The sequence below is a fragment of the Australozyma saopauloensis genome, chromosome 5 (assembly GCF_035610405.1).
Source record: "Australozyma saopauloensis chromosome 5, complete sequence".
NCBI lineage: Eukaryota > Fungi > Ascomycota > Pichiomycetes > Serinales > Metschnikowiaceae > Australozyma > Australozyma saopauloensis.
Window position 1 is genome coordinate 1 of NC_086135.1, and position 27,441 is coordinate 27,441.

The following is a 27,441-nucleotide window of genomic DNA, read 5'->3' on the forward strand; positions in this document are numbered from 1 at the left end:
AAAAATGTATATCAATAGTGCAATTCTAATCTTCATTGGTTTAGCCTCAATTTCAGCCAGTTCATTGGGACCTGAAGCCTTGTAATGACATCTGTTTAGACCCGGTAAACAAAAAGATACATTCCCAAACGAATAAAGCTCCAATTCTTTGTAGACTTGGGTGCGTAGACAAGAATGCTGGGATTTCTGAAAATAATCTGTCCGGGAGTTAATATCTTCGATATTGGACAAGCTTGATTTTCGCAGGCAGAAAAAAAACGGATAAACCCGCGAAGAATGAGAGCTATTCGAACTCTAAGAAAGCGTAGACATGTTTCACTAAATAATTGAGCAAAAAATTATGGAAATTTGAGTTTTCCTTGTCTCTCGAGTCATCTTGTGTTCGCATTTTTTGCGGTTTTAGTTCATTCTTGCCTGTACCCCACTCGGCCGTATCTGACAAATTTCGAGGATCATTCTCACTTTTTTGGTATGCAAGCCCCAAACTCACACGTACTCAGCAGAAAAATAGGAATTTCCACAATCTAACTGTCCGAATGAAATATTTGGAATCTATTGTGTTATGAATTGAATCTTTTTTTACCAAATCTTGTTGGTTGGTTGCATATTCCACTGCATAAATGAGAGATTCAACCAGTACTATGGCACTCACCTAGGATTTGAGCGGCCTCTTTTGGATTCACGCGCGCAGTCAGTAAAAATTATAAAATTTTATAATCCTTAATGTTTCTGGAGGGCTGTGGCCTCATTTTGCACCTCAAGGCGCCCAAGTTCAGTCGCTAAGGCAGTCGTCACCTCACGTCCCTGTTTGCCTTCTTCAGGTCAAAGTCACATCAGCTCCGAAAAGTAACGAACTTCCCTAAGCACTAGGGTGCGCGATAGGTTCAAAATAAACATACCGTGGTTTGCCCTAGTATTCCACCATAACGCGCCGTATCAATTTGAAAAATAGATTGGCTACGCCCAAAAGCGCCCTTGAGTTGTAGGGGCGCGTCGCAGGGTCGCATCGGCCTTTTTGGGCGCACAAGCTCAGGTATGCCGATTATTGGGGATTTTCTGATATGGTTCCATTACTGTCACCAAGGCTTGTGTCACATGCCCCTGGGCGCTTTAATATTCTATACTTGGAGGGTCACTCTTTGAGTTTTGTTTCTCAGCGGCCTTTTAGGGCGCACGACATTCAATTTTGCATTTATCTCAATTTTTAAAGCCAATAATTTATGGAATCATCTTCTGTTTCGAGAATTCCGTGATTACATGCTCAAAACTCCATACTGTCTCGCTCTACAGGCTTTTTCTCAATTCCTGTTACGACCCAGTCAAACATTGAATCACTTATGTATCGCGACCAACGAGCAACGAGTTTCAATATGACATAATTTCGGATATTCTAGACTTATTTTTTCCATTATTGCAAGAACTTCGGTGATCCACAACTCTATCTAGTCTCTTGCCAGTCCAAATCGCTTATATACAGGATCATAAGAGTTCCAAACGGCCTTTTTTGTCTTACAGTCTTCAATAGGAGACTTTTTTAGAGAATCAAACTTCTAATCGGCTCAGTTTATACACTCAACTTTTAATGATACTAAGGAATTGATATAAGATCGATTCTCGCTCAGTTTAGTGGTCTTCAATGCACTGCAACTTGGAGCTGAGTACAGCTTAAACGTAGTTTCCGAAACAATTTTGGCAGTGAGGAGGGTGCTCACTATCAATTTTTCAAAACTTTGGTTAAATCTCCATCCTCTTCACTCCAAGGTGCCGCTCAAAATTCAACTTGACCACTACTGCGCCCAAAAGAGCCGTTGGGTACTGGAGGTGGATCGCAGGGTCGCGACGGCCTTTTTGGGCGCACATGTACGCTCAGAGACTTTATTGGAGGCATTTTGGTACCAAACAAATCTTCAAAGTGGCGCAAGTTTCGTGCGCGCTAAGGCGCCTCCAGATCTCGATGAATGAATCTTCTGTTTTGTGCTTTGTTGCAGAGCGGCCTTTTCGGGCGCACAAGCTTCAGATATCACTCTATGTAAAAACCTAACTTCCTCATAGGTTGAGGACTCTACTCTTTTATGCCTCCAGATTTATCGTGCTTTTGAGAGATACCCTTTTTGTTGTCCCGGCCATGGTGTAAATGTCCTGTTGGATGATGCAACTACTGCGTGCTTCATCTGAATCAATATAAGAAACCTGCTTTCTCTCTATCACATGGCTATAAATTCACTGCCATTTTTTAACTTCGACTAATTTTCTATTGGTGATGATATTAATCGATTCCTCCTGTAACAAGTTCCCATTCTTATACACAGGACTTTGCAGAATCAAAACGGCCTTTTCTGTTCTGGAGGCTGCCATTCGGACGCTTATGGATCGGAAAACATCACAAAATAATAAAATCAATTTGATTCTCGTGATAGTCTTTAAGGCGCCGCTCGAAACTTCGAGACGAAAGAAATCTTGAGTCTTGATTTGAGCTCTAAGAAGCCATAGGGACAATTACGCGCCAATTTTTTAAGAGAAGGGGGTGCGTGATCGTAAATTTTAAAAACTCCGGGTCAAATTCTATTATATTTTAGCTGATAATCAATAAAATATTGATAGGTGAAAGGGCTGTGCCCAAAAGAGCCGTTTGGTCGTCGAGGAGGTCACAGGGTCGCAGCGGCCTTTTTGGGCGCACAGGAACGCACGTTGACTTTAATGGAGTTATTTTAGTACCGAATGATTCTTCGAAGTTGCGCCAGTTTCGTGCGCCCTAAGGCGACTCCAGATTTTGATGACTGAATCTTCTGTTTCGTGTTTAGTTGTGAAGCGGCCTTTTAGGGCGCACAAGCTTCAAATTAGAATACATGAGAACAAATCAAACGAAAATCAATTTGAAACTCCGGTCTCTTGCACATCCGGCTCTATCGTGCTGTTTGGACTTTGCTTCCTCGATGAGTCGGCCACAAAGTGAATTCCCTGTTGGATGATGTAGCCAGTGCCTGCCCCACCCAAATCTAGCTCAACAAGTTGATGCTGCTCCATCTCATGGATATTAATTCACTGCGATTCTTTGGCTAGAATTAAATTACTTTTGGCTATGCTCTGAATCGATTCTTCATTGACAACGTTCGTGTTACTATACACAGGACATTTAAGGACCGAAACGGCCTTTTTTGTTGTGTAGACCGGAATCCGGGCGATAAAGGAGCAAACTTTGTCGCTATTGAATTAAATTGAGTAAAATGTTCTATTGGTGCCGGAGGCGCCTCTTGAAGCTTCGAATAGAAAGAGTTTATGAGTCTTCATTAATGCTAGATAAAACGCTGAGGACAATTGTGCGCCAATTTTATTGGGGAAAAGGGTTCATGAACATACGCTTAAATAACTCCGGTTTGAAGTTTATTACATATAAGCTCGTTATCCATAAAATATTGATATTTGAAAGCACTGCGCCCAAAAGAGCCGTTTGGTCGGGGAGGAGGTCACAGGGTCACATCGGCCTTTTTGGGCGCACAAGCTTAATCATGCCGGTTATTAAGGAATTAACGTAATCTATCGATTACTGTGGATCATAATTGTGTCGCACATCCTAAGACGCCGCAAGCTTCTACATTTTAAGTACCTTTATTTTAGGTTTATTACTCAAATGCCCTTTTAGGCGCACAGCATTCAATTTCACATTTAACATAAATTCAAGAATCAAAATTATTCGAAAACATTTCTTATTCTTAGAAATTTGTGATGATATGCTGGAGAACTACTGCTGTCTCGCTTTATAGGCGTTCTTTCAGTTTCTATTCCAGCTCTGTTTAACATCTTTAGACGTATGTAACGCTAGCAAGGAAAGGTAGCATCGAATTTGGCAAAATTTTGAATGAGTTTGATCTTTTTTTTTTCGATTCGCAACAACTTTGGTGATTTGCAACATGATGTTGTCTCATGACAGCCCAAATCAATTATACGCAGGACAACTAGTGTCCCTAACGGCCTTTTTTTGCCTCCAGTCTTCAATTTAAAACCGTTTCGCCTGAAACAAAGTTGAATCGTCTCTATTTGTACATTTTATTTTGACTAGTACTAAGGCACTGTGTCAACATGGATCATCATTCGGTTTGCTGACCTTCAAAGAAGTGCGTCCTGGACCTTTGCAAAGCTTGAACGAAGTTTACGAATCAATATGACAGTTATAAGGATATTCAAATACAAGTTTTCAAGACTTTGGTCGAATCTTTATATTTGCCACTCCAAGACGCCGTCTGAAACTCAACCAAACGACCACTGCGCCCGAAAGAGCCGTTGGCCTCAGAGGCACCCTCTGAGGGTCGCATCGGCCTTTTTGGGTGCAGAGGTACAATTCGCAGGTTATTTAAGGGGCAGATAGTATATTCCGATTTATTCATATCATGCGCATTTGCAAGTACTGATTTGCAATGAAATTCGTATGGTCAAGTGTCAACTCCTTCGGGTTGTTGAGTTATGGCTCTTTTAGGCGCACACGTCGGTTTTTTACGGTTAACAAAAAACAATTGATAAATTCTATAATTTTGAGTTTCGATCTCAATCATGTTATTGTGGCTTCCTAATCTGTCCCTTCTTCACTCATGAATTGGCTCTTGGGTGAGTTCCTGTTCTGGGTGTTCAGCGTCATGAGCTCGGATAAATGTGAGAAACGAAAAGTGAAATCAACGATTTCGAGTCTCCTCAAACTCTTTTTTTTTTTCTTGGTCCCAGTTTATTGAGATTCGGCTCTTCCATTGGAGATCTTGATTTTGAAGTGTTATATACAAGATGTTTGCGGATTGATACGGCCTTTTTCTATTTCTAGGTTTGAAATCATGAGATTCTGACAATAATTCGATCTTTATCAATTCAATGTGGTAACAAAAAAGTCTTGGATCCATATATTGCACACAAAATGTTGATCCTGATAGTTTTAGGTGCTATGATGTGATCATCAAACAAACAATTCTCAGGATTACTCCGCGAACTTGGCAGTTTAGAGTGTATTTATTTTTTTGAACTAAAATTCTAAGATTGATTCCTATTGTTTGAGACCCATAGCATCGTTTGAATTTATTAATTACGGTGGCTGCGTTTAAAAGAGCCCTAGGGTTCAGAAGGGCCTCAAATGGTCGTATCGGCCTTCTTGGGCGCAGAGGTACTATTCGCAGTTCATTCGAGAGACGGAAAGTAACTTTCTATTTAGTTACATCATAAAACTCTGGCAAGTCCAGTTGCGCTATATAAATTCAATGTTTAAGGATTTCATATTAAGTTTTGTTAAGAGACGGCTCTTAGGGGTGCACAGGTTGGAAGATGCCTTAAAGAGTAAAATTTATTTGACAATTCGATGACATTGAGTCTCGGAATTATTATTTGCTAACAGTGCCGTTATGTGTTGGGTTGAATTCCATGCACTGGCCCTATTCCTCATTTACTAATTTTTACAAATGGCACTGGAAGACGAGATATTCAGACTTTAAAAGGAGGCTAAGAAGTATTCACAGGCTTGAAGAGGCTAACTTGTACATTTTTCAAAACGGTCATAGCACTTCGCGTCTTGGTTTTCTGGGATTTCGATGTGGCTTGGTTTGAAGGTCTACACACAGGAGGTCTGGAGGTTGAAACAGCCTTTCTCTGACCCTGCCTTCTCAAGTTGGTACTAAAAGCAATGAATCGCTTCAGATCAAATTATTTTTGCTGTTTCAATGTATATACCTCTGATAGGCTGTACCAGGCAGCGACAATGGTGGTTCCGGAGGTTAAGAGAAGTCTTTCAGCAAAACACTTTTAATTTTTTATTTCACTCATATCAGTAATTGATAAACAACCGTTATCTTTTGAATTCCGGCATTTTCTTTCCTAGCCTGGGCACCAGAGATCCGTATTATAAAAAATACTTCGCCGGCTACGCTCAAAGAGCGGTTGGGTTCGGAGGGCGCCTCTGACGCCGCATTGGCCCTTTTGAGTACACTCGTGCACCATAAGGGCTGATAATGATACAATTTCTATCGTTCCATTGCTTGGTAAAGTGCTGGTGATCCACACCTCAACACAATCAATCCATATTTGAGGGCGTTCATTACGTTGCGGGGAGCTTAGCAATTTTTGGAGGAATGTATCAATTGATGTCTCCCGAAACAATAATCCATCTCTCAAAAATTTTTTGCAATTATTCAAATTACTCACAAATGGTTTTATTATCTAATTTCTATTCGATTGGCCCATTTACTGTGTGGAACTGGTGTTGGATGGCTAATAGTGAAAGACGACCTTTCTGAAGTAAAAGTTAGAGCAATATTCTTCCTTCTGATGTTGACGACAAGTTTCACCTCCCTCGTTCTTAAAAAATCAAGGTCATATGGTGCTTTTCGAATTTTTACAAGCACTTGTTAGTTCTGTATGATGTACGCAATCTCTTAGAAATGTTGCGAAACAGAAATTCAAAGCAGCATTTACCATTCACACTCATGAGGAGCGAAACACGTATTTCATTTTAGACATTAAAAAAGCGTTAGAAATTGACAAACTGTGTTCTGTTTCCAAATTCAAGCCGAACACTGGAACACGCTTGACGAGCCACCCTTCTAAATTCTTCTTTCAAACGCCTGGACGATCGGCAAAGATGCATCCGTCTAATAAAATAACAATCCTTTTTCTCAAGATAAACGAATAATTGGGTTTTCCAAGTGAAATCTTGTTTATGAAGAGCATGTGTTCAATGAGGCAGAAGGCACATATCGTATCTTATAGTTCTTGCAATCAAATAATCAGGAAGATGAAATCAGTGAAATTTATTTTCATCTAATTCCTCAAAATATTTTCCTCGAAAATTCAATTGTTATGCTTGAATTTACGAGTCTTGACTTACCTTGCTGAAGGTCACACACATACCCCAACATTTCAAACCAACTACTCTTCCGAAGTTGCTGCAGAAAAGACAATGTTCGAGAGCTATTACTCAGCTGCAGTAGATCTTCTTCGCCAGTATTTGGCAGACAAGAGCGTGCCTCAACTAGTGTCCTTCTCGGATTCTCAGACTGTTTACTCTGTTAATGGGAAGCCAGTAGTGCTATCACGCAATTCCGACTCCACAGTGTGTGTAAAATTCGGGAAGGATCCCGATCTGCACTCAATTGTCATTGAAATGACCCAATTTCCTTTCAAGTTGCCTATCGAATGCATACCCAGCAGTATATTGAGTAGCTTCACTAAATTAATAGACGAGGAACTTGCAGCAGCCCCAGGCTTCAGGGACTATTTTGAGACGGCTGAGAGAAGAATGAGTAGCTCTGGAAAACCAAGATTGGGCTTGAATGAAAGCAATATAACTCCTAGTCAGCGGGATAGACTGAGTATAGGAAAAGCTCCTGATCATTGTGTGCGTGGATCTCCACCACGAGCTGGTTTCCGAAGACCTCCAGACATGCCAGATTTCGAAGATGAATATGAGACTCGCGGTAAGTCCAGGCTTTTCGGAACATCTGGATTTCCTGTCGTTGGAGATAGGGATCTTCATCCTGCTGGAACAGGAAGATATCCTTCGACAAAACCATATCTTGATCCTATGGGGAGCAATCCACATGGAGGAATGTATGTAGATCCAAGTCATCCATTCTTCGGAAATGAAGATCTGCGCTCTCGTCCAGGGGTTCCTCCAGGGGCCCGGTACGATGAGCCTTTCGGAGAAGGGAACATGGAAGACACGGGAATGGGACTTCCAGGAAATATGAGACACGGTCCTGGCCCAGGTGGCTTTGGACCACCGGGAGGAATGGGAGGACCAGGAGGATTTGGCGGGCCAGGAGGATTTGGAGGCGGCAGTTTCTAGTTACTCATCAATTCATGCTATTTAATGTTTTCAAAATCTATGTATCACTTCATCTCATACTACCCGATCATAAGTCTCACCATCTACGTAGGAACCGCGCATTGACAGACGGACATTCTTCGTAAACATCTGTGGGTTCTTCACCAACATATTGGCAGCATCCTTGTTCAAAGGATCGTTGGGATTTGGCTCCAAAAATAGAAAGTTCAACCCGATCAATACAGAATTGAGTGATAGCACCGGCAGCCAATCCTCACGCAAAATATTGAGACACACGTTTCCCTCCAAGTCTATGTTGGGATGGTAGATTTTCTGTAAGCATCGAATCTTAGGTGGGTCAATTGGAAAATTCTGTGAAATCTCTACCACAAATCGGAACATTCCGCCATTATAATGTCCGGTGGTTGGACGGATCTCAATATCGAAATTAAACAAGTTGCTTGGGTCCGGAAATGTAATCCGCACCGTCAGTGGAAGCTCAAGCTCAGTCACATCTTTCTGCAAACGAATATATGCAGCAGAGGCCTGGCCATGGCCTGGCTGAGGCTGGGCGGATGCGTTTTCTTGTTTCTGTTTCTGGAGCTGACGGATTTTAAGCTGATGTTAGTAAGCAAGAACACGAGAGAATCGTGAGAGTGGAAAGCACCGCACAAAAGAACTACGAGACACAAAAGGACATACCATAGAGAGAAATGGATTTCACTCAAGTTGTGAAACAGCCGAAGTTTACAGAGGTTTCGTTTGAAGATGTACAATCGTAGATAACGAAATCCGGGGACATAGATGAGATGATGCGTGTAAATAAATGCAAGTATAGAAACGGGAATTATCGGTGCAGATTGATTAGATTACTATGTGAAACTTATTTGGGTATTCATGAAAATTTGTATGTTTTTTGCAACGTAGCAAGTGTCCGTTTGAATGGTTCACTGACAGAACTGGACAATTTCATCTGAACCTGGGCAGGAAATGAGTCGGGGACTCCGTTTCGAAGAAGTTGTAGGTAAGGAGTTTTATGTGGAGATTCAATGGTGAGAAGCCACGTTAGTAGCTCATTGGCGATGTCAGACAATTGACTACTCTTGAAGTCACCACCACAAGACGCCACCACTGAGGGAATTTGATCAATAGAGTCGCTCTCAGATAATTCGGATATGATCCTATCCCAATCTCTCTTCATGTAAACGTTGGTTTTGCCTAGAAGCACTGTTCCCATAAGCGTCCATAGTGAGATATCGGCGACGTTTCTCATACAACAATCCTTAATCATATTGAGCATGGCACCTAGGGAGATTGAATTCTCTCGAGCAACTTCAATGAGCCATACGCCCATGAACCCCGCCGCATAATTGCAGAAATGCGCCTCCATGGATCGGAGAACCTGCTCCATTACTCTGTTCAATGTGCGTTCATTCACCTCACCAAATGCACCCAATACCAAAAGTTTGCGGAGCCATAGAAAGAGAACCAGGCATTTGTTGATGCGCTGGAATCGAGAGGTCGCAAGGGCCATGAAATACGTGGCTTCGTTATGGAGAAAGGACGGTCCTTCACTTCGATAAAGAGCCCACACCACCTCCCTATGAATCTGCCAAGCCATCATATGTTCATTTGTGGTGGTAAGTAGAGCAATGGTGACATAATAGGCATTCCAGAGCTCGTCAGTGGTGCACAATTGGCTATAATTTTGTACAAGGTCTTCAATGTGGTCATGGCCCTCTTTGAATACAGCTAAATACGTTTTTTTTGACAAGCCTACATCACAGCAGTCCTCTTCATGACAAAGAATGTCTACGTCGTTGCCAGGAACAAATTGGAGACGTGCACTGGGTAGGGTGGTGGAGGTAATAACACTATACAATTTTCGGGTTAGAGCTAGCTTCATCGAAGTCTACAAGTTTAAAAGGTAGGCAATCGTGATAATATGTGTTTGCAGACTTCTCAGTTCCACGTTTAATGTCGCTACTATGTGGAAATTCGAGATGATTACCAGATATGGAACAGTATGGGGAATTACCATCTCTTACATATATACAGGCCAGTCAATAATCCTTGAATCTGCTACAACTACAAATCAAACCCATAAGTCTTCCTATCCGGGTATAATATCATTGAGAGCGGAGAATATATTCTATTTCAACTTGTCTTTTGGTAGCTACATTGACTATCGCTTATCATGGCTTCTCTACTATACCCTGATGAGACACTACTACCCACAGATGAATTCTCGGAACGCATGTACTTGAGCAAAAAGCTCGAGATTTACGACGGTCAGAATCAAGTTGACCCACTGGCGAGTTTCTCCGACTCTACAGCTGTTATTGGTGCAGAACCGGACCTCCTCACAAATGATGAGATCTCTAGCCCCAGAAGACAGCCTAGCAATTGGAAACCACTCCGCATCCTTGCCGGTGCACACCAAGGATGGGTTAGGAGCGTTGCTGTGGATCCAGGGACCAATCTGTGGTTCGTTCTGGGTCTGACAGACGCCCAGATCAAGGTTTGGGATCTAGCATCAGGGGACGTTCGAGCAACCATTTCGGGCCATATCATGGCAGTGCGCTCGCTTGTAGTATCGAAAAAATACCCCTATTTATTTTCAGGGTCTGAAGATAAGACCTTGAGATGTTGGGATTTGGAAAAGACAAACTCAACGTCTGGATGTCAAATCCGAAGTTATCATGGTCATGTTGGAGGTGTGTATGCTTTAGCCCTCCATCCAGAGCTCGACGTGTTGTTCAGTTCGGGTCGAGATTCGGCTGTTCGAGTCTGGGACGTGAGGTCTCGAGTTCAAGCAATGGCATTGACAGGGCATTCAGGCGATGTCACAGCATTGTTTGCGCAAACGGGCGATCCCCAGGTGGTCCTGGCTGGAATGGATGGAACGATTCGTCTTTGGGATCTTCGTAATCAGAAATGTGCGCTCACCCTAGCTCAACATTCGAAGGGTATTCGTCTGCTAGTGAAGCACCCACACGAACTGACCATGGTATCTGCAGACGCCACGGGAACAATAAATCAGTGGGTGTTGCCTGGAGGTCAACTCCTCAATAGACTTGTGACTCCAGAGAGCGCTCAGCATGACACTAATATAATCAACACTCTCGCGATCAACCCAGACACCAATGACCTTTTTGCTGGCTACGGCGATGGTCGCATGAACTTTTACGACTATGAATCTGGGGAAGTGATGCAACAAACAAAAACAAAGCCTACGGAGGGCACCCCATCATCAACCATCTACGCCTCGACGTTTGACATGCTGGGCATGCGTTTAATTACGTGCGAGAACGATAAAAGCATCAAAATTTGGTCCCAAGAACATCATTAATTGAGAAATATATAATACATTTAGGTCGAATCTCACCATCCGAAACGCAACTGGTTTGCAGTAAAAGAGGGCGGCGTCCATTGTAGTTTCTCTGGATCGAGCTCATGCTTCTTCTTATCCTTGATCTTTTTGATGAGTTTCTCATACAATGCCATTATATGGTCGGTGATAACCACAACGTGCAGCCCTCTATAATATTTGGTGATTTGGAGGGTTGAAAGGGTGTGTAATACATCGGTGGTGGTCATGTTGAGGGTGTTGGCGATATCTTCGATGGTCATTTCCAGCAGACCTGCCTTTGGTGGTGGCAGATCCGAAGAGGGATCCGATGCGGCCGGATTGTTTTGTTTCCAGAGATGAGGGTTTGCAGCTTCCACAAGAAGTTTCACAAGAACATCAGTCCAGTATGCACGGTATGACAAGAGACCTAAGTCGGATAATGGTTTTTCGGGCAGACCGTTTTTGTTCTCCACCTTGGAGAGCATGTACAGAAATTGGATTAGCATCTTACCATATCCCTTCTTTTGGTAGCAGGGTAGAGTCAAGATACATGCAACATTGTAGCCATCTGCACTCTCTTTCTCTTTGGAGAAATAGCCCACAACATGATGGCCCTGCGCCAGTCGCTTTGTCATGACGTAGAACAAAAACGGGTCAACATCATAGTACAAGGTCTTGTGATCTAGGAACAACTTCGACAAAAGACATAGGTTTCTGCACCACGTGCGCTGTCTACGGCCATCAATCTCCCAGAAACTGACCACGTCGTCTCGATAGATCTCATTTCCGGGCGGATGCTTCATCAGACACTTGGCACGGTGTCTTTCGAACTGTTTTCTTGATCCGAAGTACGAGAGCGTAAAGTCGCAGATATATATAGTGTCCTCCTCCGTAAGCTCAATTGGATACGGGGAGAAATACCATGGTTCGATGATGTGCTCGCCTAGAATAACTGTATCTAAGTTTCTCACCCTTGAGACCTCGCTGTAGTTTTGGGTCATAGAGCCACCCGTTCGGAGCTTTTTGAGCTCGTCTTCACGTGTCAACTCCTCACCCGGTCTCTTAAGACCTTGAACATTCAAGTTATCCAAGTCAACTTCTCCATCCTCCAACGTTTCTGCTGTGGTTGGCTGGGGAGTACCTGCGGCACTTGCACTCTTTGAATTTTTCAGATTTTTCAGGCTGCTTTTCGTGGAGTTCTTCTCCTCCACCTTCTCCTTAGCATACTCTAGTTCTTTTGAGTAATCGATGCGGTCTGCGCCAATCCATTCATCCAATCTTTTGTTGTAATCCTGATAGTGGACGTAGAACCGCTGGTTTCCCTTTTTGACATGCTGCTGGAGGATCTCAGCACGCCGCGTGCCACCTTCTTTGTTGACCCAGACTTTGCACCCGAGAACGATATCCGACACGGCGAATTTGGGCGTGGTATCGTTTTTGGTCATCGGGGGATGTTTGAGGGCCTAAATGTTGGAAGTTTGTAAAAGTGAAAGTATCAGTGTATAGCTACAGGCCAGGATACAGCAGAGAATTGAAAATGGTTTGAATTAAATGTGTTGGAGGGATATGATATGGAGTTGTATGCCGTTGTAGTCAAGTAGGTGAGACTGAAAAGTTGTGGGGAAATAATGAAGATAAACAAGATAATTTTTTTTAGTTCGGAGGAACACAATAAATATATTTCTCACTGGATTTATATCATATGAATTCCTGTTATTGTCCTTCCTTAGTTATTTACAGTAAGTGTAGTATCCACTTGGTCCTGGTCAAGAACAGTCTAGCAAAATTAAAGGCACCGCCTCAAAAAACTAGCGTCTCCATTCGAGCACTGCCTCGGTCTCCGTCTCGGGAAGCATACTCTTCACTGCCAAGTATCCGACATTGCACAGCTCAAAATTGGCGATGAACAACAAAAGATCGAGCCGCATAACATCCATGAATTTGCTCAACTCCTCTGGGGTTCCATTGCCGAATATCCTAGCCGCTTCTTTGGTGTCTTCGACCAAGTTTCTCTCCAAACAGGCTAGAAGAAGCTCTTGAGGTGTCAAGTCCCAGATGTTGCCATTGCCGTTGAGCCCGCTCAAATAGTAATTGTCAACCAACAAGTACAAGAAGTGTGCCTGAAGTCGATTACGCAACACCGAGTCTGGGAACAACGCGGAGGGAATGTACTTTGTTTTCAACCGGAGACACAGCGCCAATGCTTGGAGCACTTTGGAGGGAAGATTGTATGCGGTACGCATGGCGAAGTCATCCACAGAATCCCTTTTGATGGACTCAGTGACGGCTTTCTTCAATGACTGGCGTGCTTGCGGTCTCCAGATCTTAGGCAAAAGAGACGGAAGAATGCATGTCAGCGGGGTCACTTCAGGAAACGCATAGCAGAAGATTGGTGTCAGCTCCATGAAAATGGTGGCAATCACTGCAAAAAGCGGAAGCCGCACAAAGTCCGCTGGTGTTCTTCGAAGAAGCTGGTACTCTGCCCGAGTCATGGTATAGAGAACCAGCAGAGGGGCCGTCAGTGCCAGATCTCTACGCACCAATTCGCCAGCCTTTGAGTCTGCGTATGCTTTGTTCTCCATCGCCCGTATGTACACCAGTTGTGCCATAGCTTTGGTTAGTTCTGGAAAGGAAGGGACCGCTATTTCCGTCTCCACGCCCTTTCTATCCAAATAGCCTCCCAATTTATAGTCTTTTCTTCTGAGCTGACGCACTCGCATCTGGTTCCGCCACACTGTCATTACGCCATGCTTGTAAAATCCAGCTAGTTCCTTTCCGTAGGCAATGGCCAGCTTTGCAGTGATAGATGCTGAAAATGAGCCCTTGTTTGCCTCAGCCACATCGGCCCGAATTTGTTTCTTTGTCCGGATTGGTAAAGGAAGGGTTTCTGCGCAGTTTATCTGGTGATTCTCGCAGCTTTGGTTTTGCCAAAGACTATTTAGGGTGGGAGACGCCGCCACGCGATCGAGAAACGGTCTTTTCGAGGGACCAAAGGAAAGTAGCGCTGCACGGTTCATTGTGATTTGGTTTGGATGTGAATTTTTTGGTTGCTGGTGGTGCTAATCGGCTTTGAATGAAGGAGAAAGTAGTTCAGTCTGAAAAAACCCGTACACCGAAGCTTAGTGAGTGATAACCGCTGCAATTTAGTATGGGGTTATAAAGAACCAGGGCTCTTTCATACAAAACCCATATTCACAGAATTTAACAGAATCAAAAAGAAACAGTATTATCCGCTGATCATAAAACAGTTTCTGAAATTTTCGTTAGTCTAGTATTGGTCGCAAAAAGTACACCTTCTTACTAAACACAATGCTCTCGAAAAACATCGTCCTGAAGGATGATCTCGAGAAATGGACAAGTTCTGCGAGCTATAATAGCATAGTGCAGTACATTCTGCTGCTTCAAAATTCCGTGATTGGCTTGGCAAACGATGCAAACGTCGTTGTTCTGCCAAAGGTGCAACAGATCGAAGAATTGCTAGCGAAAGTGGACCAGACCATCGAGAAAAACCCCATAGTTAAGGACGCTGCATTGTCGCGGTTCGGAAAACCCGAATTCCGAGACTTTTACGATGAAATAGCGGCCAATTGCGGTCAATGGATAGCTGAAATCGTAGACACATCGGCTGAAAATATCGAAGAATTGGGTGGATACTTTACAGAGTCATGGGGGAACCGTACGCGTATCGACTATGGGTCCGGACATGAACTCAATTTCATTGCCTTCTTGTACTGTTTGAATGGCCCTCTAGGAGTTCTCTCTGCAGAAGACTACCCGGCGATAGTGCTTCGAGTATTCACACGGTATATTGCAACTATGCGTAGGCTACAGAAAACGTATTGGCTCGAGCCAGCGGGGTCCCATGGAGTTTGGGGACTTGATGACTATCACTTCTTGCCCTTTTTGTTCGGCGCGGCTCAACTAGCTACACATCCACATATGAAGCCGACTCTGGTGCATAATCGCGAGCTAGTCGAATGTTACTGGAAAAAATACATGTACTTGGAGTGTGTGCACTTCATCAACTCCATCAAGACTGTTCCTGGCCGCAGCGCTGAGGAGGTTAGTCTTCGTTGGTACCTGCCCATGCTAGACGATATTCTGGCCGCGAAGTCGTGGCAGAAGATCTGTGATGGGATGGTTAAGATGTACAAGGCTGAGGTTTTGGGAAAGTTGCCCATTGTCCAGCACTTCTTGTTTGGACAGCTCATCCCTGCTCCAGAAGGTACATCTAACCATGACCAACATGAACAGACTACGGACGCATGTTGCAGCACTACAGAACACAGAAACACATGGGGCGATTGTTGTGGCATTAGTATTCCTAGTGCTATTGCCGCTTCACAAAGCACACTGGGAGTTCCCTTCGATTAATGGTCTACTTAATGAATGCATTGATTTGATTTTATATTTGGAAATCATCATTATATTCCTACTATCGTAGTTTTTTGTTCAATGGTGGCTCACTAAATACTTATCTCATTCAAGTGTCAGACTCTGGTATGTAAATCCTACTCTACTGAACTGACAACAATATAAATCTACAAATACGATATTGTAGTCATGCAAATAATGATTCTGTAAGTATAGAGCCAGTTCTCTGTTTGTGTGATTGAGGTCATACGAGATCTCATGCTAAGTCTTTACTCCATGTATCCGATATCGGTGGCAATAAGAACATGGCGCGGAATGTTGTTTGATGAAGGAAATAACATCGACATCTTCTGCTTCGCATCGTCTACTTTCAGGACATGTGCATACCCTAAGACACTGGAGTCTAGAAGTTCCAGGGGCAGTACAACACCGTTCGCAGGGACTGGCACCAGCGTGATGACAATGATGGAATTTTCCAAGTTGGAGCTGTTGGGATCGTCGAGCTTGACGAAATACTTTTCGAGAGACTCCTCCTTCTGGGGTGCTTCCTCACCTTCAACATCAGCAGTATACGAGTCTCCCGACGGAAGAAATGCCATCTGTGAGGTGTAGTCCAGGAGGCGAGCCACCTTGTAGATGACGTATGTTTTCATGTCGACATCGAACTTGAGCGGAGATAGACGCGTGCGGAAATTACCGTTAAAGTACTCACGGATGGTGTCCTCCTGACATTTACGCACAAACGACTCTTCGATCTCGGTCACGGCATTGCAGCGGCTGATCTTGACAACTGCAAGGGCGTTTTGAGAGATTTGCAGCTCGAATTTCCGGCCTAGATCCACGACCAACCGGTCGTTTCCGGCCACCACTATAAGGTCGATGGAGAAGCTCAGAACAATGGTTTCGATGACATCGATATCCTTCATTGTCAACGGAGGGGTGTCGACCACAAGGCCACCCACACGCGCATCGTCATCATCCTTGAGTCTTGCAAGAGTAGCTCTACCTAGCTGTTCTAATTGATACTTGTATAGCTCGACGTTTTCGGAGACACCCACGAACCCGTAACTTCTCACAAGCGGCTGTTTGGGGATATGCGGCGTGGCACCGGTGGTGGGCGAGCCACCCCAGCCATTGACACTTTCTACATCTAAAAAATCACGGACGGCCGTAGCTGTGAGCAGCCCGGGAAGCGAAAATACGCCCTCTTTAGGGTCCAAATTGACAAGCACAGGCACACGCTCCATCTTGGCCGCATATGAGACCAAAGTCTTGGCCGCAGCCGTCTTTCCCGCCAAGCTGTTTCCCACAATCAACACCTTTGGTCCTGTTTTCTGTCTCAGACGGTCTGCCGCCGCCTGCAGACGCACCACCTCGAGCGCAAAACTTAGGTTGGCAAGCTGAGGCACGACCGTATCGGTGCTCACGTATTGGTGTACCAGCTCGTCCTCGTTGGAGGTATTTATGTTGTCTCTATTGGGATGTGTTTCGAATTGGAGCCGACAGCCCGAGGAAAGCGGCGCGTAAACGGCACCTTTACGTCCGGTGAGCCGAAGAGCAACATCGTTTGGAAGTTCAGTGCCGAAGATCTCGCCTACGCCGTCTTTGACGGTGAGAGTCATTATGGTTTTGTAGGGGACCTCAAACCGCCATTCTGCGCCGTGAGGAATCGAGATTTCGGTGGGAGCATTTTGATCTAGGTATGAGGGCACAGACATTCTCGATTTGTGAAAATTGAGAGTGTGTAGCGATTGGTGTGGGATTATAAGTGAAAGTAGTAGTGGTAGGACTGAATATTAGTGTGTAGGACTGAAAAATTATGTGGGGTATGTCTGATTTTAGAAAAAGTATGTTTTTGATTACTATATCGAGGATAAATAATTCTTTCCCGTGCGGAGAATTTCTTTTTGATTAGTTTGTGTGCGTTTGGTGGGTGCTCTGCTTCATCGTAGAATCCACTTGTCAGTATCCTTGTGGAGAGAAGGAAAGTCTATAAATGAGACAGAGGAATATGTCATGACAGGCCGATGGTCCAGCGATCGACTTGTATGGGATGAATAAATAGGGGCAGCTGAGCGACACGCATAGATGTGTGATTGAGGAGGGAGACCGCATTTGGAGACATAAGATTGATAATCGTGATAATATCAGACCTAATATCAGACCTAATATCACAATGAGTCCATATTGCTACCTCGTAGCATGCATTTAGCGTTCGAAGTGCTCTCAATGCATGTATGGAGCTCAGATTGCGCTGAAGTCGATTTTACGAGGACGGAGTTGTTTCTGCTCCGGAGAAAGCTCCTCCACATGCCGTTCGCCCGTGCGATGGTTGATGAGTTCGATGTGTGTATCGAAATTGACCAGGTCCATGTTTTGACCACGGGTCTTTCTGGAAGGGCTTGAGGACGAGGACGAGGACAAAAAAGGATTTCTGAGGGTATTCTTCGGGCCAGCCCAGTCTTCCTCGGTCAAAAAGTCGTTCTTCTTCTCAGGCAAGTGCCATTCGCGCGCCTTCTCCTCGGTTATCATCTGTTTCTGTGGAGTGGAAGGGTACACCTCAGGCGACGGCTCCAATACCACCGCCCTACGGGCAGCACGCGGCTTCCGGCTCGGACTGGCCATCAAGCTATCGCCATAGAACGAGTCCATGCAAAACTCGGTGTCGCTGCCCGTGTCTACATTGGATTCATCGTCGTCTTCCTCAAACGCCAAGTTCTCATTCAACAGCGCCAATTCGTCACATGCAAGCTGAAAAGGAGCCTTCAACAGACGGCCACCACCAAAGGTTTTACGCCCGCTGCCAGAAACCGCATGGTTTGGCAAGAGAACCGAGACAGCATCGGTGTTGAAGAGCTCACCAGGAAAGACGCGTCTTCTCCGGTGATGGGGCGATTTGTGCGGCGTGAACTGCGGCAGCAACGGGAACGCGTCTTGTGTGGGCGGCGCAAGGTCCACCACGCGACGGAGGCCGTGCAGAGCCGGCGTTTCGAGCTGTTTATGTGTTTCGTCTTTCGGCAAGCGAAACACGGGCAATTTCTGCAGCCCCGGTTTTTTCGTGGAGGTGGGCGGCGTCGAGGGGCCTTGGCGGCGGCTCAGGCGCGGCGTGGATGGGTTCAACATTGAAAAATTTTCTGGGTTGTGGTTCTTTTTGGCACTGATTCAAAACTGAAGAAAAGTCAAATTACACGGCCGAAACGGGAAATACCGAGCGACAAAAGCAGATGGTTGTCAATTTCGCAAGCAGAAGTTTAGAAATGTTTAATGGAAAATTTCTTTTTTTTCTCTTTGTGGTGTATTTTCCAGGACTCCAGTTTGTAGTGTGGAAATATTAGTAGCGCAAGTGTGATTCTGGTGCGTATTCGTGAATAGGGTGGCTGGCTGTAGAAGGATGAGGAAAAGCGGGTGGAAAAAGGATGAAATTGGGATTTTTTTTGGAAAGGTTTGTGAAGTTGGAGTTTCTGTATTTTCGTGAAAATATTTTTGGTTTGGAAAATTTCTGGTTCTGCGTTGTAGCCACCATTGTAGATTGGATATGAGGTAGGTGCCAGGGCTAAGAGTGAGAGTGGGAGTGAGAGTGGAAGTAACATGAAGATAGGAGTTGGAAATTGGGTTGAGAATTGATTTTGGAATTTATATTGTGTTGAGATTGTTCTAAGTGTATATGGTTGGAGAATAGATGGGGATCTGGCGGGACAAGGTAGCGCCCAATTATAAGCCCGAAGCTTCAAGTGAAAGTGGCTGAACAGTATTTGTGGTTTATGAACGAAGGATAAAATAATTTGGTTTACTAAACTTGAACTGATGTTGTATGCCTTGGAAAATTTCGGGCTACTGAATGACCTGGAACAGTACATATCCACTATGAAGCCATCACTCACTTTTAAGATATTCAAGGCATTCAAACAGATAAGATTCGAGGCGAAATTGAGTTCTTGTATGTGGTGACGAGCCAATTGTTTGGTCTTCACTGCCACTCATTCTACCTAGTAATCTGTATTTCATTTAAAATTCACCTATACCCAATCCATCAAACTTCTACCTCAACTAAAGAAATTTTCATCTTTCTCAATAAGTCAATCATTTCAAATCTGTCTTTATCTATTCGTGAGGAACATTGCTTATGTCACTTGGTAGTCTTTAAATTACTACAAGACTCCCGTCTGTCTTCTCCACGAAGACCCGAGAATATAGACGAATCAATGAATGACAAAACATTGAAATTTGCTCTGTAGTCTTACCGAATTGAGCGGTTCTCCTTGACTGCTCTGAAGGTCTGACTTTGCTACAACTAGACACAACTCTATTCCAGCCACGGAACTGCATTTCCATTCAAACTCTGTTCAGAATGTCTCAAAACAGTATCAAAATTAAAAATTTATCTACTATCAAGTAATGTTTAGCTCTACGGCAGGATCTATAGTCTTATCAATGACATACCGTTTACAATGAGCTACGAAAACACAGACTTGAGCCACAAAAAACTCAAGCAATTCCCAAATAACAAACACTCACAATCAAAATAATCCAAAAAAATCTCTTTTTCTCGAAAATTCCCTTTCGTATCCTCGACTCGTTCCTCCCAAACCGTACTCCACCACTACTCACTCAAAAACAGCCCAAAAAAAATTCCAAAAAATTTCCAACACACACAAAAATAATCTCCATCCAATACAACCCCCATTCCCCCACCTTTCCTACTTATCCATTCCAACACCCCCACAATCTGTAACATTGTCCACCCTCAACACTTCCAACAACCACCCGTTTCTTGCACTCTGCGCTCCGAAACATCGCTCCGTGCCCGCCAATCGGCTCGAAACCTCTCCAATCACTCGCTGACCAAGGCGTGACCCGCGTGCCCGCTTTTTCCCGGTCTTTTTTCGGCGGTTTTAGAGCGAAATCACGTCCTGTCTCGCTCGCCCGAAACCAAGCACCACTTTTGCGCCAGAAACACATCCCAGGTCCTACTCGCCTGTTTTGAGCCCCAGCAGTGCCTCCGTCGTTCTTTTCCGAGTCTGCTGCGGCCTTTTTTCGCTCTTCTATCGGCCTTCCTTATAGATTTACCCCGATAAGCAGAAGTCACCATTTATCGTGGTTTGAGGTCGTGTTACAGCCATCTAGACATCTTTAGCTGCATCTGGTGAAGTACATTCACAACATCCGTGCTTTTTACTCGTCTTTTTTCGCGAAGAAATGGGCATTTTCTCGTCGTTACTCTGTTGCGGCAGCGACACCAATGACTCGGCAGACGATAAGTATAAACAGGTCCCGCGTGCGTCGCTGAAGGAACCAAAGTCGCGTGCAAGTGCCAATGCATCGGCAATTAATGCCGAGTCCGAACACAGCCTGTCTGAAATGGACAAACCTCATGGCTCAGTTCCCGCATCTACAGCAGCTGTTGCGGCTGCCACTGCTGCCACTGCTGCGTTGGAAACCCAAGCGGGTTCAAAGTCAGCCAAAAGACGTAGTGGTCGTGCCTCCGGAGGCGATTCGTCCGACAAGTTGCCGAACACTTCCAATACCGACAACATCACTACCGAGAACAACAAACTACATACCGACCGCACGGGCACTCCAAAAGCAGCACCTTCCGTGGGTGTTTCTGCCACCTCAGTGCCCTCTGCATCTGTAGACCCTGATGCTCCCGTATCCCCCACTGAACAAACCAAAGAAGCTTCCACACAGTCCGGCAGGCCCGAGAACGCTGACCCCACAGCCAACAACACCGCAGGCACATTAGAAGACGGCAGCGCCAAGGAAGATTCATGGATTCACGATGAGGAGGACCTTAAGCATATGTCTGATGAGGAATCATCGCTTGACAATGACATCGACAACGTGATTGCGAATGCCGACGGAGAAGGCACAAATGAAGCAAGTGCAGGAGCTGTAGATCGCGACCAAGGTGAAGAAGAAGACGACGAAGACGATGAAGACGACAGTTTGCTTGACTTGACCAAGATCCAAAAGGACCAGGCGTTCAATCCAGAAACAGGGATGCTTTTGGGAGTGAAGGATGTGAAACGGTTCGGCAAGAAAAAGTGTCTCATTCTTGACTTGGATGAGACCCTCGTACACTCTTCGTTCAAGTACTTGCGCACGGCTGATTTTGTCATTCCCGTTGAGATCGACAATCAAGTTCATCATGTGTATGTGATCAAGCGGCCTGGTGTCGACGAGTTTTTGAGGAAAGTCGGAGAGTGGTATGAGGTGGTGGTATTCACTGCATCTGTGGCCAAGTATGGAGACCCCTTGCTTAATAAGTTAGACATCCACCAAGCAGTTCACCACAGGCTTTTCCGTGACTCTTGCTACAGCTACCAAGGAAACTTCATCAAGAACTTGTCGCAGATAGGGCGCCCACTTCAAGACTCGATTATCATTGACAACCTGCCTGCCTCGTACATATTCCACCCTCAGCATTCTGTTCCCATCTCCAGTTGGTTTAGCGACACACATGACAACGAGTTGTTGGACTTGCTTCCATTATTGGAGGATCTTTCGAAGCCAAACGTTGACGATGTGAGTCTCGTTTTGGATATCTCCATTTAATCTGCGTTCATTTTCCACCGTATGTATCATTATCATAATCAATTAATCAAAGAATTTTGTAAAAAAAAATCAAGAAAAGAAGTTTATCAGAGCCCAAATTGGATTTGGTATAGGTGTTTTCCTTCATTCCCAAAAATCCATTTGGTTCCTATACAAAAGAAACCAAAACCCTCAAGTATCAGAAGACAAGAGAAACAAACAGGAAACAAAGGACAAGAAGAGACAAAATAAAAAAAAAAATCAGTTATTTCATAGAAGCGTTATTCCTCCTTCATCTCATCTTCCTCATCACCCTCATCTCATCACTCTCATCTCATCGTCATCTCATCACTCCTCATCGCATCTCATCCCCATACTACTAAGATAACCCCAGACAAAACCAATTTGCACACATACTAATCATCGAGAAGACCCAAAGCAGCCACGGGATTAATAACAACAACATAGAGATTATTCCCCATATAAGAATTTATAAATAGGACAACTTCCTTCTCATTGAAATCCTCCTACTACAAAAAGCATGAAGATTAAAACAATCAGCAGATCCGCTGACACCTACGTTCCGGCAAGAAACACACAAGAATCAGCAATGCCGCGAAACCTTGACCCAGCTCTTCACCCCTTCGAAAGAGCTCGTGAATACACCAAAGCAGTCACAGCCACCAAACTTGAAAGAATGTTTGCACGTCCCTTTGTAGGACAATTGGGCGATGGACACAGAGACGGTGTTTACTGTATTGCCAAAAACTACAAGACAACCAATCAGATTGCGTCTGGTTCTGGTGACGGTATCATCAAGTACTGGAACATGACATCTAGACAAGAATCGCTAAGCTTTAAAGCGCATTACGGAATGGTCACGGGACTTCTGATCACTCCAAGAAGAGGCATGCTCAGTTGTGGTGACGACAAGAGTATCAAGTTGTGGTCTTTGGAGTGCGAGGACTTCGGTGAGGAAGTAGATGATTTGGACGTTTACAGAAGTAACAAGTCTTCGCAAGGTTTGCTCAAAGTCTTCGACGGAGAACACGGATTCCTGGGACTCGACCATCACTTCACCGATGACGTTTTCGTGACCGGTGGTGCTGCAATCCAGCTCTGGGACATGAACAGATCCAACTACGTTTCCAACTTGTCTTGGGGTGCCGACAATGTGAGCAACGTGCGTTTCAACAAGACCGAGACAAACATTTTGGCCTCGTGTGGGTCCGACAACTCCATCGTGTTGTATGACATCAGAACCAACACCCCAGTGCAGAAGGTAGTCACTGCGCTCAGAGCAAATGACATCTCCTGGAATCCAATGGAGGCTTTCAATTTCGCCACCGGTCACGATGACCATAACGCATACTTGTGGGACATGAGAGACTTGTCCAAATCGCTAAATATCTACAAGGACCACGTCAGTGCCGTGACTTCGCTAGATTTCAGTCCCACCGGACAAGAGCTTGTCACCGGCTCTTACGATAAGACCATCCGTATCTACCGTACCCGGGAGGGCCACTCCAGAGATATCTACCACACCAAGCGTATGCAGCGTGTGTTTGCAGTGTGCTTCACCACTGACAGCAGATACATTCTCAGTGGTTCGGACGATGCGAACGTGCGCTTGTGGAGAGCCAATGCATCGGAGAAGTCGAACGTGAAGTCTGCCCGTGAACAGGCCAAGCTCAACTACGACAACAAGCTTAAGGAGAGATATAAGTACATGCCTGAGGTGCGCAGAATCGCTAGACACAGACACTTGCCGATTGTGGTCAAGAAGGCGCTGCAGATCAAGCGTGTTGAGCTTGAGAGTTTGAAGAAGAGAGAGGAGAACAACCGCAGAAACACCAGGGAGGGCAGTGTGCCACGGGTTCCAGAGAAGGAGAAGCATATCCGCGGCACCGCTATCAAGGAATAAGGATTGTGTTAGGAGTCTTTTAATTCATCTCTTTACTGATTTGAAATAGAGTTCATCGTTTCCCATGTTTACGTTAGAACTAGCAATTTCAGAGAGTCTTCACTTGAACTGAGACTAAGATCGCACAGGTTTCACATGCACGACAGTCTCTCTATATACTTCTACGGATTCATGTTTTCTGGATTTCTGACGTTCCGTGTATGGACAGATATTCAAGGGTTCTTCTCAGATTGCGCCAAGTGCAAATAGCCGCAGAATCCGCTTCTGAGCGCCGCAAAGAAACAGGCCCATACAACCAAACAACGACTTTCTAGTTTTCAATACAAAATTAAATTTTAGAAGTTTTCACCTCTCCCTTTCCACACTCAAAATCTCCCACTCGCCTCACACTACCAAACCGAAACAAGAAAAATAAATAGACCTAAATTACCCAATAATTACCCTCAAAAAACCCACAAACAAAATCCCAAACACTCCGAAATAAAAAATCCTTGCGTTCTTTTTTAGTGCATGCCCTCACTTCTAGCAACGAAAAACCGCATAAAAAACATCCGTGCCTCCAGCAGCCAGTCGTTCTCCCCAATCATAAATCCCACCAAGACGTCCTCGAAACATAAACAAACCTCCACTGCCGAAACATCAATTGCCCGTGTTTCTGTGGTGTTCCCCGCGTCCTGTCTATAGACACACACAAAACTATATAAGGAGGCTGTTTCCCCCCTGAATTTCCACCTTCCGGCGAGATTTCCGAAGTCTGCCCAACCAATCAGGAACCGACCTCCCGTGGCTTCCCATCCACCGTCGCGTCAGTGAGTAGCCGCCGTCTCTAGTGAAGAAGCGGAATTGGTCCTTCTGCGCTTGTAAATCCCCCGTTTAGGCGGCCCTTTGAGTATATACTAGTAGCTTTCCCAGAATGCCTGATCGACACAAACTCAAGCTCTTTTCGCACTTCAAGCCCGGCCATTCGGCCACGAACTCGGCCTCCGACGAGCAGCAGCTCAACACCTCTGTGTCCAACCTGCTGTCGCACGGGCGGAAGTTCTTGGGCATCCATTTGGGGAAACACGACTCGCTGGAGTCTCTAGCTTCTCCCACACTCACCAACTCCTCCGATAGGCGCGAGCACGCGGCCGGAGGTGCGAGCGGCGCCGTGCTGCTGCTGTCGCCGAAAGCGCACGCTCCGGTGGTGCCTGTGGGTGCAGCATCCACGCCGCATCTGCCGATGAATCCGGGCGCACAGGCGTTTGACGATGCCCACGCCCCTGTAAACCGTACGCATAGCATGGCCGAACTCAAACGGCTCTTTAAACCGACCCGCAAGCTGTCCAAGCTGCAGATCGTGTCTCCCACCGTAAACCACGTAGCAGTCTCTGCCCAGACCTCCCACACCAGCAGCAAGGACCCGGCACAGCTCTATAGCAGGGAGCCGCTGTCGACGTCCTTGGCTGCGCTTATCAACAACACATCCACGCAGTTTCTCCACCAACAGCAGCTACAGCAGCATTTGGCCAAGAAACTGAAGGACGGCGTGGTGCAGGAGCCATTCACCCACGACGAGTCACCGCTCACGAAGAAGTACGGAAAAGTCGAAAAAGAATTGGGGCTGGGCGCCGGCGGCTCGGTGCGGCTAATCGTGAGACCGCTGGACGGGAAGACGTTTGCCGTGAAGGAATTCCGCCCCCGTAGAAACACAGAGTCCTTCAAAGATTACACGAAAAAGTGTACCGCAGAGTACTGTATTGGCCTGACGCTCAAACACCCCAACATCATCAAGACCATCGATATCATCCACGAGAATAATCGGTACTACGAAATCATGGAGTATGCGCCGATCGATTTCTTCGCAGTGGTCATGAGTGGAGAGATGTCGCGCCAAGAGATCAACTGCTGCCTCAAACAGATCTTGGAGGGCGTCAACTATTTGCATTCGCTTGGGTTCGCACATAGAGACCTCAAGCTAGATAACTGTGTGCTCACAATCGACGGTATCCTCAAAATCATCGATTTCGGCAGCGCAGTCATTTTCAAGTACCCTTACGACCAGTATGGCTCCAAGCAGGACCTGATCCACTATTGTCATGGTGTTGTTGGTTCCGATCCATACTTGGCTCCAGAAGTCTTGACGCATCTGAACGCATACAATCCACAACCAGTTGACCTATGGTCGATCGCAATAATTTACTGCTGCATGACTCTCAAGCGCTTTCCATGGAAAATCCCCCACCCTGACAAGGACAACAGTTTCAAGCTATATGCCATGGAAGACGACAATTGGCATGACTACGACATGTCGAATGAGTGCCACAAGTTGCTTCTAAGACAGCGTTATCTCAAGAACATGCTTGCACGTCTGAACAAGAAAAAGAAGCTTCTCAAAGCACAGGCGGAGCAACAACAACAACTCGAGTTGGAGGGAAACACGATTGAATCTCCAGCGGATGCCCCAGAATCTGTAATTCCTTCAAATGATGCAACGAGAGCCTCTCTGGCTGAAGTTGAGGAAAGACTCCAGTCTCTCTCCACCGTTGAAGTTCTAGACGATGAACAAGCACAACAGCTCAATGGCGAGTTGGAACAAATAGACAAGCAATTGGATGAGTTCGAGGACATCAAGAATGAGATGCGTGCCAAGTTCTTGGAACGGAAGCGCCGCAACGATTCGTCCATGGAGAGTGACCCTCAACAAGCTGGAGCCACCACTGCTACCGGCGCCGAAGAAGATGAGCACGGAGGAGCCAGCGATGCTGCAGGACGAGACGAAGCCTCGGTCAAGCGTAGTAAGACCCACAAACAGATCCATGGTCCGTACCGGTTGATGAGACTCCTACCACATGTGTCGCGCCCAATCATTCACAAGATGCTCTTGGTGGACCCAACCCGGAGAGCCACCATCGAAGAGATCATGGAGGACGAGTGGATCAGCAGCATCAAATGTTGCACGTTGGTGCTGGCGAACGAGAGCGAAGTCGACACTGCCTTTGACGAGGAGGAGATTGTGAAGTTGGTGAAGGGTCTGCCTCCACACGAGCACACCCTAGTGATGGACGAGGAAGAGAAGTAGTAAAAAATTCCCCTCTTTCGGCTTTTGCACATCGGTGCGTCACCACACGAGTTCTAGTACGTTTATGGGTATAATCCACAGAAGCCTGCGGCGATGCAAGCACAACAAAGAACGTGTAGACAGAGCCTAAAAAATGGCTGTTTTCTTTTTTTGTAACTTATTTATCTTCTCATTTGCAATTTTTTCATTTTTGTTCCACCTTTTTTCTTATCTTTGGCAGATTACCTATGCACATTGAAATTCCTCCATATAGTCTCCTATATTCCAATCAAAACTACTCAATTCCCACCAACACACCCATCTCAAGAGCTACCGCCCATTGAGTCACGCCAATTGATTTTTCTTGGCACGTAATATATAAGGAGCCCTTTCCCCCAGCAAAAAATCTCCCCGAACCGTGACTT

General features: G+C 45.3%; 13 protein-coding genes across 13 annotated transcripts; 6 read left to right on the top strand and 7 right to left on the bottom strand.

The window, feature by feature from the left end:
* Positions 1 to 6,925: 6,925 nt before the first annotated feature.
* On the top strand, positions 6,926 to 7,813 carry PUMCH_003896 (uncharacterized protein; the record flags this gene model as incomplete). The annotated part of the gene is made up of 1 exon (XM_063022849.1): positions 6,926 to 7,813. One exon carries the CDS (start codon positions 6,926 to 6,928, stop codon positions 7,811 to 7,813), a length of 888 nt encoding a protein of 295 aa, XP_062878919.1.
* A 54-nt stretch (positions 7,814 to 7,867) lies between these two features.
* On the bottom strand, positions 7,868 to 8,194 carry PUMCH_003897 (uncharacterized protein; the record flags this gene model as incomplete). Its single annotated transcript, XM_063022850.1, has 1 exon — positions 7,868 to 8,194. The coding sequence occupies one exon, from the start codon at positions 8,192 to 8,194 to the stop codon at positions 7,868 to 7,870; it is 327 nt and encodes a 108-aa protein (XP_062878920.1).
* A 493-nt stretch (positions 8,195 to 8,687) lies between these two features.
* PUMCH_003898 (uncharacterized protein) lies at positions 8,688 to 9,698 on the bottom strand (the record flags this gene model as incomplete). The annotated part of the gene is made up of 1 exon (XM_063022851.1): positions 8,688 to 9,698. One exon carries the CDS (start codon positions 9,696 to 9,698, stop codon positions 8,688 to 8,690), a length of 1,011 nt encoding a protein of 336 aa, XP_062878921.1.
* A 291-nt stretch (positions 9,699 to 9,989) lies between these two features.
* PUMCH_003899 (uncharacterized protein) lies at positions 9,990 to 11,144 on the top strand (the record flags this gene model as incomplete). Its single annotated transcript, XM_063022852.1, has 1 exon — positions 9,990 to 11,144. One exon carries the CDS (start codon positions 9,990 to 9,992, stop codon positions 11,142 to 11,144), a length of 1,155 nt encoding a protein of 384 aa, XP_062878922.1.
* A 32-nt stretch (positions 11,145 to 11,176) lies between these two features.
* Positions 11,177 to 12,589, bottom strand: PUMCH_003900 (uncharacterized protein; the record flags this gene model as incomplete). Its single annotated transcript, XM_063022853.1, has 1 exon — positions 11,177 to 12,589. The coding sequence occupies one exon, from the start codon at positions 12,587 to 12,589 to the stop codon at positions 11,177 to 11,179; it is 1,413 nt and encodes a 470-aa protein (XP_062878923.1).
* A 363-nt stretch (positions 12,590 to 12,952) lies between these two features.
* PUMCH_003901 (uncharacterized protein) lies at positions 12,953 to 14,161 on the bottom strand (the record flags this gene model as incomplete). The annotated part of the gene is made up of 1 exon (XM_063022854.1): positions 12,953 to 14,161. One exon carries the CDS (start codon positions 14,159 to 14,161, stop codon positions 12,953 to 12,955), a length of 1,209 nt encoding a protein of 402 aa, XP_062878924.1.
* A 292-nt stretch (positions 14,162 to 14,453) lies between these two features.
* Positions 14,454 to 15,518, top strand: PUMCH_003902 (uncharacterized protein; the record flags this gene model as incomplete). Its single annotated transcript, XM_063022855.1, has 1 exon — positions 14,454 to 15,518. The coding sequence occupies one exon, from the start codon at positions 14,454 to 14,456 to the stop codon at positions 15,516 to 15,518; it is 1,065 nt and encodes a 354-aa protein (XP_062878925.1).
* A 269-nt stretch (positions 15,519 to 15,787) lies between these two features.
* PUMCH_003903 (uncharacterized protein) lies at positions 15,788 to 17,236 on the bottom strand (the record flags this gene model as incomplete). The annotated part of the gene is made up of 1 exon (XM_063022856.1): positions 15,788 to 17,236. One exon carries the CDS (start codon positions 17,234 to 17,236, stop codon positions 15,788 to 15,790), a length of 1,449 nt encoding a protein of 482 aa, XP_062878926.1.
* Positions 17,237 to 17,762: 526 nt separating this feature from the next.
* Positions 17,763 to 18,641, bottom strand: PUMCH_003904 (uncharacterized protein; the record flags this gene model as incomplete). Its single annotated transcript, XM_063022857.1, has 1 exon — positions 17,763 to 18,641. The coding sequence occupies one exon, from the start codon at positions 18,639 to 18,641 to the stop codon at positions 17,763 to 17,765; it is 879 nt and encodes a 292-aa protein (XP_062878927.1).
* Positions 18,642 to 18,769: 128 nt separating this feature from the next.
* PUMCH_003905 (uncharacterized protein) lies at positions 18,770 to 19,375 on the bottom strand (the record flags this gene model as incomplete). Its single annotated transcript, XM_063022858.1, has 1 exon — positions 18,770 to 19,375. One exon carries the CDS (start codon positions 19,373 to 19,375, stop codon positions 18,770 to 18,772), a length of 606 nt encoding a protein of 201 aa, XP_062878928.1.
* Positions 19,376 to 20,714: 1,339 nt separating this feature from the next.
* PUMCH_003906 (uncharacterized protein) lies at positions 20,715 to 22,073 on the top strand (the record flags this gene model as incomplete). The annotated part of the gene is made up of 1 exon (XM_063022859.1): positions 20,715 to 22,073. One exon carries the CDS (start codon positions 20,715 to 20,717, stop codon positions 22,071 to 22,073), a length of 1,359 nt encoding a protein of 452 aa, XP_062878929.1.
* A 520-nt stretch (positions 22,074 to 22,593) lies between these two features.
* Positions 22,594 to 23,976, top strand: PUMCH_003907 (uncharacterized protein; the record flags this gene model as incomplete). Its single annotated transcript, XM_063022860.1, has 1 exon — positions 22,594 to 23,976. One exon carries the CDS (start codon positions 22,594 to 22,596, stop codon positions 23,974 to 23,976), a length of 1,383 nt encoding a protein of 460 aa, XP_062878930.1.
* A 913-nt stretch (positions 23,977 to 24,889) lies between these two features.
* Positions 24,890 to 27,037, top strand: PUMCH_003908 (uncharacterized protein; the record flags this gene model as incomplete). The annotated part of the gene is made up of 1 exon (XM_063022861.1): positions 24,890 to 27,037. The coding sequence occupies one exon, from the start codon at positions 24,890 to 24,892 to the stop codon at positions 27,035 to 27,037; it is 2,148 nt and encodes a 715-aa protein (XP_062878931.1).
* Between the last annotated feature and the right edge of the window lie 404 nt (positions 27,038 to 27,441).